General features: G+C 41.6%; 2 protein-coding genes across 2 annotated transcripts; one reads left to right on the top strand and one right to left on the bottom strand.

Annotated features, from left to right (window-relative positions):
* Nucleotides 1-2,013: 2,013 nt before the first annotated feature.
* Nucleotides 2,014-2,770, bottom strand: LOC148103290 (programmed cell death 1 ligand 1-like; the record flags this gene model as incomplete). The annotated part of the gene is made up of 2 exons (XM_087838085.1): nucleotides 2,014-2,171; nucleotides 2,410-2,770. Coding segments are annotated over 2 exons (519 nt in total), but the record flags the coding sequence as incomplete, so codon positions are not given.
* A 5,932-nt stretch (nucleotides 2,771-8,702) lies between these two features.
* Nucleotides 8,703-10,653, top strand: LOC148103289 (nuclear factor 7, brain-like). The gene is made up of 2 exons (XM_087839105.1): nucleotides 8,703-8,834; nucleotides 8,936-10,653. The coding sequence occupies exon 2, from the start codon at nucleotides 8,953-8,955 to the stop codon at nucleotides 10,348-10,350; it is 1,398 nt and encodes a 465-aa protein (XP_087695231.1). The 5' UTR covers nucleotides 8,703-8,834; nucleotides 8,936-8,952; the 3' UTR covers nucleotides 10,351-10,653.
* The last annotated feature ends 562 nt before the right edge of the window (nucleotides 10,654-11,215 follow it).

Genomic DNA, 11,215 nt, shown 5'->3' with positions numbered 1-11,215 from the left:
TTCCTGTCTTGTAAAAAATAATGTTTTTGTTCAGCACAGAAAATGAATATTTTTCAGATTTCAATGGACTTTCTGTCATTTTTGTTTTGTTTTGTTGGGGTTAAAACGATGCCACCTTAAAATGAAACTGAAGAATAAATAAATATATTGATCGTGAAAAAAGATTAATTGACACTGTAAATATTGACATTAAAACAAGAAAAAAACTTTTCACACTTACATCTTTTTTTTTTTCTTACAGTTTTTTTTTCAGTTTCAATTTGCTGTTTTGGCGTCTGGGGGCACGATTGTTAATAACAAACACACAAATATTACATCTTTTGAATCTGTGATGACATGTGAAATGATGATGACGTTCACATGATGTAGCTTCTCTGCCAACAACACAAATGAAAGAATAAATAATTGAAACCAAAGTAACGAGCGACTGAGACTGAGTTTATTGTTCAAATACAGACACACTCTTCACACTGACCTTTGTTCTCTGTCCTTCATACAAACATTTGGAGCTCACAGACTCTGTGAACACTGAGTTTTCAGGCTTTTCTGCTGTGTGAGCAGCAGGAAAATACAATCAGAGCATAAACACACATACATACAAGGTCAAACACGAGTGGCTACACTTTTTAAACACAATAACTGATCACTGATGTGAAGTCAGCGAGTACCGAGGTAAACTTTTCTTATCTTTGAGAACTATTGAAACAACTACATTAAATCGTACTGCTGAGTGACAACAATACCGTTATTTAAGGTTAGAGGGTTACCTAGGCAACCAGGAATGTGCATAACCATCTGTCAGCTACAAATTGATGCATGAACGATGGGATCAGTTCATACTTGGATGTAATTTTAGTGAAACAGCTGATCGAGGATTAGTGTTGTTGAGGTTTTGTGGTCCAAAGCTCACACTCACATAATGAGGTCATATTTGATCTTATAAACAAAAACACTGATCCCAGGTCTGTAACACTGTTCATGGATACTGAGAGTAAACAAACCACACAGCTCACAAAGATAAAGAGAAAACTGAAATCAGATCTTGATGATTGAAACATTCAGGTGTGAAAAACTTCATAAATATGTCATCTGAGCTCAAAATGATGTAACTACAGTCAGTGGAAACAAAACCATCAACGTGAAAAATGTTCAAGTGTTGACTTCATTTGTTTGAAGAGTTCAAAGTAGGCGTGCACAACAAAACCACAGTAATGCCTCAGTGAGCTGTGTCACACTCAAAGTCAGATCACCATGGTAACTGATGGTGAAAGATCACCTGGTCAGGAGCATTTCATGTTCAGAGTTTTGCTTTTAAATCAGCTGCTAGAGCCACGTTTTCACTGTGATGTCGATTCTCTGCTGGAGGAAATGTTTCATATGTGCAGCTTGTTAAACTGTAACTTACTGAAGCCACTGAATGAAGCTAAACTGCACATCACACTGTTACAGGAATGTACCTGTATTCATGTAGTGGAGACATTAGTGAAGTTATCAATGAGTAACGTCTCTGATTGGACTGGGTGGCGCTCACAGGGATCATTTTGTGTAGAAGAAAAGTCACATGATACATGAAACGCTCCTTTTCATCTGAGCGTGCTCAGAGCCTGAAGCAGAGAGCCAGGGTAACAGAGAAAGGTGATAATCACCATGGTGATACCTGCTGCCTCTAAATGCAGTTTCAGGTTTAGTTGAGCCGGCTAACACAAAGAAAGCCTGACTGTGTTGAAGGTGATTTGTAGTCACAGCCCTCTGGATGTTCCAGTGAACTACAGAGCTGAAATGTAAAGACTGTTTTTAAAGATGAAACTCGTCCACTGAGATGAGCTGTGAGCAAAAACAGAAGCAGCCATTAAAGATAAAACTGAAATAAACCTACAGTGCTGTGGTCCTGCTGTCTGTGCTCAGTTCATCTGTTTCTGCAGGATTTTAAACACTGACAACACCCAGAACTCTGAACAGCAGCGGCAGACTCAAAGCTGGAAAAACCTCTGAGACATTTTTAACCTGCTGCACTTAAACAGGAGGCTGGTTTGTTTCCTCACTCTGCTGTTGTCTACGTTTGTAGATCAAAACAACAACAACAGCAACAACAACAAGAAGCAGAAGAAGAAGCAGAAGAAGAACAACAATCAGTCCAACAGATCCATCCTCTGTGTGTCCTCCTGTGTGAGCTGCAGGTGAGAAAAAGGTGTGAGGTGTCAGCTGTCAGGTAGGTGATGAGTGAAGAACAGAACAGAATCCATTTCCTCTTCAAACTGCTGTCAGACATTATCTACTGCACTCTGATCACATCACTCAGACCAGCTGCTTTCTACAAAGTCTCATCAACAACATCTTTAGAAACAAACATCAACAACCAGGAAGCAGCTTCACCTCTGATCACACACACACTCAACTCTACTCACTCACCTGGAGGATCAACAACACTCAGGTTGGTGCTGTTGATTAGAGTCATAGGTCCTCCAACTCGTTGGACAACACAACACTCGTATGTTCCAGCATCATTAATCGTCACATCCTTCAGAATCAAAGACACGTCTCCATCCTTCATCTGTCTGTCCTGCAGATCCACCCGGTTCTTAAAAGATGGATGCTGTTCATCTGGATCAAACTGCCCATCCCGGTACAAAAGCACATATTCTGACTCCAGGTCAGCTCTGCTCCACTCTACAACTATGATGTTGTTGTTTGCAGCTCGACATGTCAGAGTGATGTTCTGTCCAGACTCAGCTGTGATGTTTTTATGGTCTGAAAGAGGAAACAACACAGAGCAGAGAGGTTAAAGGTCAAAGTACAACTGTTCACTTCTACAGCAGCCAATCAGAAACACACAATAAAAGACAGTCTTCTGTTATTAGATGATGATCTTTGATTGTGTTTCTTCTTGTGTCCCTTCAGGCGTCACCACAGCGAGTCTTCTGCCTCCTCCTCACCTGATCCCGAGCGTCTTCATCAGGGCTGATTTGTGACAGAAGGACAGCAGCAAGAGTGAAAGGGAAGGTTTAAAGATGGCAGTGAGCTGCTGTCATGTTTGCTTTGGAGACTCTGACACAAAGACAGGAGGCCGAGCTGAACGTGTTCAGATTTTCATTGAGAGCAGAATGGACGAGATTATGAACGAGTTCATCAGAGGGAAGCTCAGGCTGAGACGTTTGGAGACAAAGTTCATGAGCAAAGACTGAGATGGATGAAAAACATCATCTGAAACCATTTTGTGAACAAATAAAAACAAATCTTCAGTTTTAGAATCTGTTAGTTTGATAAAATGTTGCTGATGGACGAGTTCATTGAGACTCTGGATGTCAGTCAGACTGAGTCACTGCTTTTTATTGTAACAGCTGTACTGATGCTCCTAAATCTGGCCTCTGACACAAACCTCCAAACAGTAAGAATGAAAAAAGAACAAAACGATTAAAAACTCTTCAAGCAATAAATAATCAAACCTGAAAAAGAAGAAAATCATCTGGAAACTAAACTGAACTAAACACAAAAAGTCCAAATGGAATAAAAACTCAAACTACTGAGAAAAAACTACAATAACTCTGTTCCACAAACAACAACATGTGCTGATAATAAGTGAACATAATGTGTGAGAGAAAGCAGCCTCTCATTATAAGACACTGTGAGTCTCTGCTGCCTTTATGGAGCTACAGCTGTTTGTATACACTGAACAAAAAGCTTTGTAGCTGAATACTGACTCCTGAAACTACAACACATCACACTGACACACACATTACACTTCTTTGTCTCTGTGCTGCAAACTGCACCAACACACAGACTCCACCCAGCTTTGTGTCGATCGCAACACTGAATGAATGTGGCTGAACTGACCTCTGTGCCAACAGCTGAACCAACTGACTCTTGTTTCACTTTGCTGTCCTGTTTAACAGGTAAAACAAGGTGTCACAGTTACAGGAAATGAAAATGTTTCCAATGCAACAGGTAGACGTGTAGAGACAAGCTCCACTCTGTCTGTCAGTGAATTGAAACGAACTCGTCCTAATGAATAAAAAGTCAAAAGTCAGTTGTGTTGGAGCCACAGAGAGCAAATCTTTGTTCTTTATGGAGAACCAGTGAGTTCTACTTCCTGTGTCTAGTTTTACTTCGTCTGTCTCGTCCTCTGTGATTGGCCCAGCTGTGCTCCCACATGTTATACTGTGTGTACATGTTGTCTTTGTCTTCTCTTACTCGTTGTTATTCTCCCTCACAGCTGTGTCCCATGAAGGTTAGAGTTTCAGATGGTGATGAGTAGATGACACATGGAGTGTGTGGCACATTCACTTTGCTGTGTTGACACTGTGTTGGTGTGACACTGAAGGGCGATTAATTAATAATTGCCGAGTGTGAGACTAAACTTGGGTCATTCATTCTGACAGCTCTGTACTGTACTGTGTTACATGAGCGCTGATGGCTCATGTAACGTCTGCTTGTAGATCAGCTGATCACAGCCTGGAAACAGCTGGAGCTCACAAAACAAATGATTGCGACTTATTTCTTTATCCCTGCTGCACTCAGTCGTAGAGTTCCTCTACCTGCCACATCCACATTAACCCCAGACTACCTTTTACTGAGTACTACGGTAGGATAGGATAGGATACGGTAGGTTAAATTCCATCTAGAGCTGTTGTTTGTGTCAGACAGAATTTGGTGTTGGTCTGATGGAAAATTAGCTGCAGTTAAAGTAACTCAGGGGTGGGCAACTCCAGGCCTCAAAGACCGATGTCCTGAAGGTTTTAGACATGTCCTTGATTCAACACAGCTCATTTAAATTACCTCCACAAGATGTCTTATAGTTCTCCAGAGGCCTGGTAATGAACTAATCATTTGATTTGTGTGTTGACCCAGGGTTATCTGAATCTGAAACCTGCATGACAGCAGTGCTTGAGACCTCGAGTTGCTCACCCATGCAGTAAAAGCTAGCTGTTCAGTGAGAGAAGCAAAAACACACATTTACAATCCATTTAACTTTTACAGGTCTGTAACAAAGTGAATCCACCTTAACACCACCTGTGTTTGTGTGACTGCATTACACCCCCACTGCTGTGGAATCTGACAAATAACCAGAACAAAGTCTGAAATAAAAGCTGCCAAAAAGCTGCACCACTGAGTCATACTTTGTTCTGAGTGTTTGACTGTTGCTGACTTTAAGAAGTGTATCTCAAGAAATGGGGAGTAACCAGCTTTTTTGTCTGTTGTTGATTGAAAAGGCATAAAGGTTGATAAAAGCCAGCAAACTCTTTCCTTGAGCCTGACACCCGCACGTTAGTTTGTGTATTTGATCGTGTAAATTTCAGTTTTTTAGAGAAAATGCTCATTGACTTGTGATCCCATCTTTAAAACATAGATGTGCAATACAATATTTTAATGCTGTTTATCAAACGCTGTGCACTGAAAAAAAAAAGGGTTTGGCCAGGTCTTGGATTTACGTAAGCATCTTGCGTGTATTTAACACAATTGCCCCATGCTTTAAAGTGTAACTATATAGTGTAGAAACTACATGATTTGCAGAGAGGCTAGATTAAATTGTTCATATCATGTTCAAGTGAAGTAAGTCAATAATATAGCAATGTTACATCCCGCAACACTGCACGGGTTTCAGTCTCGCGCTCTCTGGATTGGGGTGTCAGGAAGGCATCCATCTCAGTCAAGTCGAGCAGCCACCTCTACTTTTTGGGGTATACCGAAAAAGTAAATTGGGTGGTTGTTACATTAAAAAAAGTCTAACTTGTAATTTGAACACAATAATTTCATGTTTCTATGAACGTAATTAAATCATGAAGGATCTGTACGAAATTCAACAACTTAATTTGTTCTCATTGAGATGACATGATACAATCTAGTAAGAGTGGTTAGTTGCTGAACTCATGAAATTCACAAGACCGCATAAGATTTCAAACTGCAGGAAAATCACTGGAGTTATAAGAGGCAGACAACGACACACACACCAAATGCATGCTATTGCTATTTATTGTGGATTAACCTGTCAAGGGCAAGCACAAAAGAATTCTGCCTCAAATACAGGAAATCATAGCTTCCCTGTATTTCCTACATTGTTGGCATGCTGGTGAGTGCTGTTGCTCCACAGTAAGAAGGTCCTGGGTTCAAGTCCACAGTCTGGCTAGTTTGCAGTGGTTTCTCTCTGGGTATTCTGGTTTCCTGCCACAGTGAAAAGTCATGCAGCTGTTAGAGCTAGGTTAATTGATGATTCTAAATTATCTGTGAATGTAAGTGTAAATGGTTGTTTGTTTCTAGGTGATAGACTGGTGACCTGTCCGGGGTGCACCCTGCCTCATAACCTATCACTTCAGGGTTATTTCCCAGCCCTCCTGCAACCAGGATAAAGATAGGAGGATGGTAGTTGTTGTAGAGCCATTCAATTTTTATGGTAACCAGAATCTAGACTTTGTTGAACATTATGTAATATGAAGACAACATGTAGTATGTAAGGGACCAAGTAGTATTTGGATAAAAGTTATTGAATAGTGTTGAAATAAAATGACAGAATTGTGAAGGATTAAAATATTCCAAGAGCTCAACTTACTCCATCTGTTTCAATCGCGTTTTATAAACACAAAATGCACAGGTTCATTGAATATGAAAAAGTTGTGTTGATTTAACTCAGTTGTTTAAGTTTCTGCCAAAGCAAAACATTTGTGTGTAACCAATGTCCACTATTGAATCACATAAATCCAACATGGCCTTTTTTTCAGTGTGTGCGTTTTGGTTTTCAGTGTGATATACAAACAGGATTTACTTTTGTAAATGCAGGATAATTTTTTTAAGGGTGCTTTTTAGACACTGATCTGAAAGATAAATGTTTGTGGTAGAAGCAGCTTTGTCGGATTTGTTTTTAACTTGGTGAAACATAGCGTGAAACTTTTTTCTTAATTCAGTATTTTTACATCCTTTAACTGTGTGGTCTTTCTGGAAAATGTAGACCAACTGAGAGCGTTTAATTGTTAATTCTCTGCGAGCAGTGAACAACCAAACTAGGACTTTCAAGTTTTGCCGTGCCCCAGTGCACAGTGCGAGGTTCTGTGGCTGATCGCAGCATGAAAGCTGAGGGACAGCCAGCTGATGGAAAGACCGGTTGATGCCAGAACGTGTGTTGGAACTGACTTTGCTACCCGCACAGAGTGTTTATGACAGTCGGGCGGTGCTTATGCATAAGAGAAAAGCAACAATGCAACGTGTTTCTCTGCTCAAAGACATCCTTTCACATGGTAAGCATGTCTGTTAAGGCCTGCGCTTCATAAATATCTGTCTGTCAGCGCTGATTATTCAAACCCTGTTTAAAACGGGACTCATTTGTTGTCCAAAAACATTTCCTCTAAATTTGCAAAGTTATTGATTTAAAAATATATATTTTTGAATTTTTTGCTGTATGTCAAACATATGATAGACTCTTGAGCATATTTATATAGCAAAATTCTCAGTGGTATAACCACATTAAATAAAAGATGCCCAAGTGTGCACCAATGCACTCTAATGCAAGCCTTTAAACTGTATGTTGATAAGTATGGGATCAGAATGATGCCACCTTGAAATGAAACCGAAAAAAAATATTGATATAATAGGGTGGGGTTGCTGCTGAAAGGTAGTTAGACTCTGGCTTCTCTGAGAGATTCTACCAATCAGAGGAGAGGAGACAGTGGGTCAGCTGATCACCATCTTTCAGCCATTCAGGAAGAGGAGCGAGGGCGTGTGACTTACCTCCTCCTCCAGCATGTGGTGAAGTTCTTCCTGAAATGCTGCTTGAAGTGGTCACCCCTCATCTTCCTCTTCTTCTCTGGAAACACAGACAGAGAAGAAGAAGGACAGAAAATTTTGAGTTTATTTTTGTACAATTTTTAATCACAATCAAATTTCCTAACATGAATTTTTTATAGTTTTTAAATCGGTCCATCGCCTGCAGAGTCAAGCGAAAGAAAGTGAGAGAGAGCGAGGGTGACAGAAAGAAAACCCCACAGCTCCCAATAAGGAGCCAGCTAGCGTCGTTCACTTCAAACATCCGGCTCTAAGAGCCATTTCGTTCGCAACCGACACATCACTAATGTCTGTGCACACATAGAGAAATGAGGTGAACACACCACACGTTTTTCAAACATCTGATAGGTCAGGTTGAATAGATGTTCAGCATCAGAGACCATCAGTTATATAGAACGTCAGAACTTTACCTTAGTGTCAGCGAAATGCTTCTCCAAAAAGAGCTGCCTTCTGTACCTGGATGGACTCCAACTTGTAGTCTTGTTTCAGTTTTGAAGGGTCGCTGTACGAACTGGAACCACTACAAGCAGAACGTGGACCACCATCTCTAAGAGTCAGAGGTTATCTGCAGGATCAACCTCACTGAAAAGGTAGCTGCAGGTCTAAACAGACTTTAAACAGTCTCTGATATAGTCTGTAATCAAGTGAATCCACCTTAACACCACCTGTGTGTGTGTGACTGCATTACACTCCCACTGCTGGGAACCTGAACAAGAACCAGAACAAAGTCTGAAATAGAAGCTGCCAGACAGCTGAACCACTACTTGTTTTATAGCTTTTGAGGAAACGGCAGGATGACATTTTAACTCTGGAATGAAACACACCTGAGTTACAGGTGAAGCAACATTCCTAAGAACAGTGTCATCAGGCTACACCCATCACCTGACACACTTGAGAGAAACCAGGAAAAAGGCTGATCGTTTTTCTCAGTAAAGAGAGACGCACAGACGATCAGACTGAGCTCAGACCAAACTAGCAGCTTCCTCTGAGTGAGTCCAGCTACAGGAGAGAAAAGTGGAAAACTCCAACACTGCTGCTTCAAGCTGCTGACGCTCCACACACTGAATGTGAGTTTGAGCAAAAACACGACTCAAAGGAAGTTTCAGTGAAGGTGGTAGAGGAGGGAGGGGAGCCAGGACTGACTGTACTTCCTGTCTGCTGTTTTCAGCTTCACTCACAGACTCAATGGCTTCCAGATCAGAGGAGGATCTCTGCTGTCCGGTCTGTCAGGAGGTCTTCAGAGATCCTGTTCTTCTGTCATGTAGCCACAGCTTCTGTAAAGACTGTCTGAAGAGATGGTGGAGAGAGAGACCAACACACGAGTGTCCAGTTTGTAAGAAAAGATCAGTTTATGATCCACCTTTATGTCTGGCTTTAAAGAACCTGTGTGAGTCGTTCTTACAGGAGAGAGATCAGAGAGCTTCAGAGGCTCTCTGCAGTCTGCACTCTGAGAAACTCAAACTCTTCTGTCTGGACCATCAGCAGCCAGTGTGTGTCGTCTGCTGTGTCTCAGAAAAACACACCAGGGACAGATTCAGACTTATCAATGAAGCTGCACAACAACACAAGAAGGAACTTCAGGAAACTTTGGAGCCCTTAAAGAAGAAGTTAAAGGTTTGTGAAGAAGTTCAAGTGGAGTTTGATCAAACAGCAGAACACATTAAGGTCCAGGCCCGACACACAGAGAGGCAGATTAAGGAGCAGTTTAAGAAGCTTCACCAGTTTCTAGCAGAGGAAGAGGAGGCCAGGCTGGCTGCACTGAGGGAGGAAGAGGAGCAGAAGAGTGGGATGATGAAGGAGAAGATGGAGGCTCTGAGCAGAGAGATAGCAGCTCTTTCAGACACAGTCAGAGCCACAGAGGAGGAGCTGAGAGCTGGAGACGTCTCATTCCTGCACAACTACAAGGCTGCAGTGGAAAGAGTCCAGCGCTGCCCCCTGCTGGATGATCCACAGCTGCCCTCAGGAGCTCTGATAGACCAGGCCAAACACCTGGGCAACCTGACCTTCAACATCTGGAACAACATGAAGGACATGGTCTCCTACACTCCTCTCATTCTGGACCCAAACACTGCTTATCCAAAACTCATCCTGTCTGAAGATCTGACCAGTGTGAGATACGGAGGACAGTGGCAGCAGCTTCCTGATAATCCAGAGAGGTTTGATCGGGACTGCTCTGTCCTGGGCTCTGAGGGCTTTAACTCAGGGACTCACAGCTGGGATGTTGATGTTGGAGACAGTACATGGTGGGAACTGGGTGTGTTTGCAGAGTCTGTGCAGAGGAAGGGAAGCATACTGCCTGGATTATGGACAATATTCTTCTTCGAAGATAAACACACATCAATGCACCCATTACCAGCAGCTGAAAATTATTTTTCAGTCCAGAAGAAGCTCCAGAGGATCAGAGTGAATCTGGACTGGAACAGAGGAAAGCTGTCGTTCTCTGATCCTGATACTAACACACACATACACACCTTCACACACACTTTCACTCACAGGATGTTTCCATACATTAGCACTGTTCATGGTGGTAAAGTGAAGGTGTGTCCGTTGAAGGTGTCAGTGTCAGTGCAGCAGATGAGTTGAGGATGATGATATTTCTAATGTTGTTTCCTGTCAGTGAATTGAAGCTGTTAAACTGCAGCTGTCCTCCTGCTGCCTCGTTGTTCCAAAGCTCTTTGTTTCTCTTTTAGTTCTCACTGTTTCTTTCTGTTTCTGCTGTCCACCTTTTCACATGGAAAATCATTTCACTGTTTCTCACTGAATGACTCCCCAAACTAGATTTGAAATTCTATCAAGTTTCTAATCATTACAAGTGATTCATGTTTCTATTTGATGTGTAAATGGAGATGATTTAGTTTGCTGGGATATGGACTGACATGCGTTGAATGGGAGGAGCAGTTTGTTGTTGTCTTCTTGTCTGTTTATGACAACAATAAATCTATTGTTGAAACAATGATTCATGTTTAACTCCATATATGAAATGTTTCTGATCTTTGAATTCTGTTTGATTAAAGACTTTCTTCATGACACAAATGAGATTTCAGTGTATTAATAGAACTAAATAAGCTCAGAGTTGAAAGGCTGGAGTATTATGTACGTGCTTCACTGTCAGGATCTTCAGGGGGATTCAAAGGGAAACATCAAACTGCTGTAATGAGATCAACTAGTTGGGCTGAACACACTTATCTGTAGTTTGTCTCCATCCAGGATCATCAGAATATAATGAACATGTGTGAAGAGCCAAAAAATGCTGCTGCCCTCTCAGCATGATGAGCTCCAGCCTTTGTTAACAGGAAAACAGGAAACATGAGACAACTTTCAGAGACAGTAACCAACTGTGGCCACAAGATGGCAGCAGCTGATCTGAGATCCTTTATTGGACAGAACCACTCTGCTCTGTGACGTCATCAGAGAGACGGCCTTCACTTTGATAGATCTGACGTCACGT

The sequence above is a fragment of the Neolamprologus brichardi genome, chromosome 3 (assembly GCF_056152115.1).
Source record: "Neolamprologus brichardi isolate AB-2024 chromosome 3, ASM5615211v1, whole genome shotgun sequence".
NCBI lineage: Eukaryota > Metazoa > Chordata > Actinopteri > Cichliformes > Cichlidae > Neolamprologus > Neolamprologus brichardi.
This window is presented reverse-complemented; position numbering and strand designations above follow the sequence as displayed.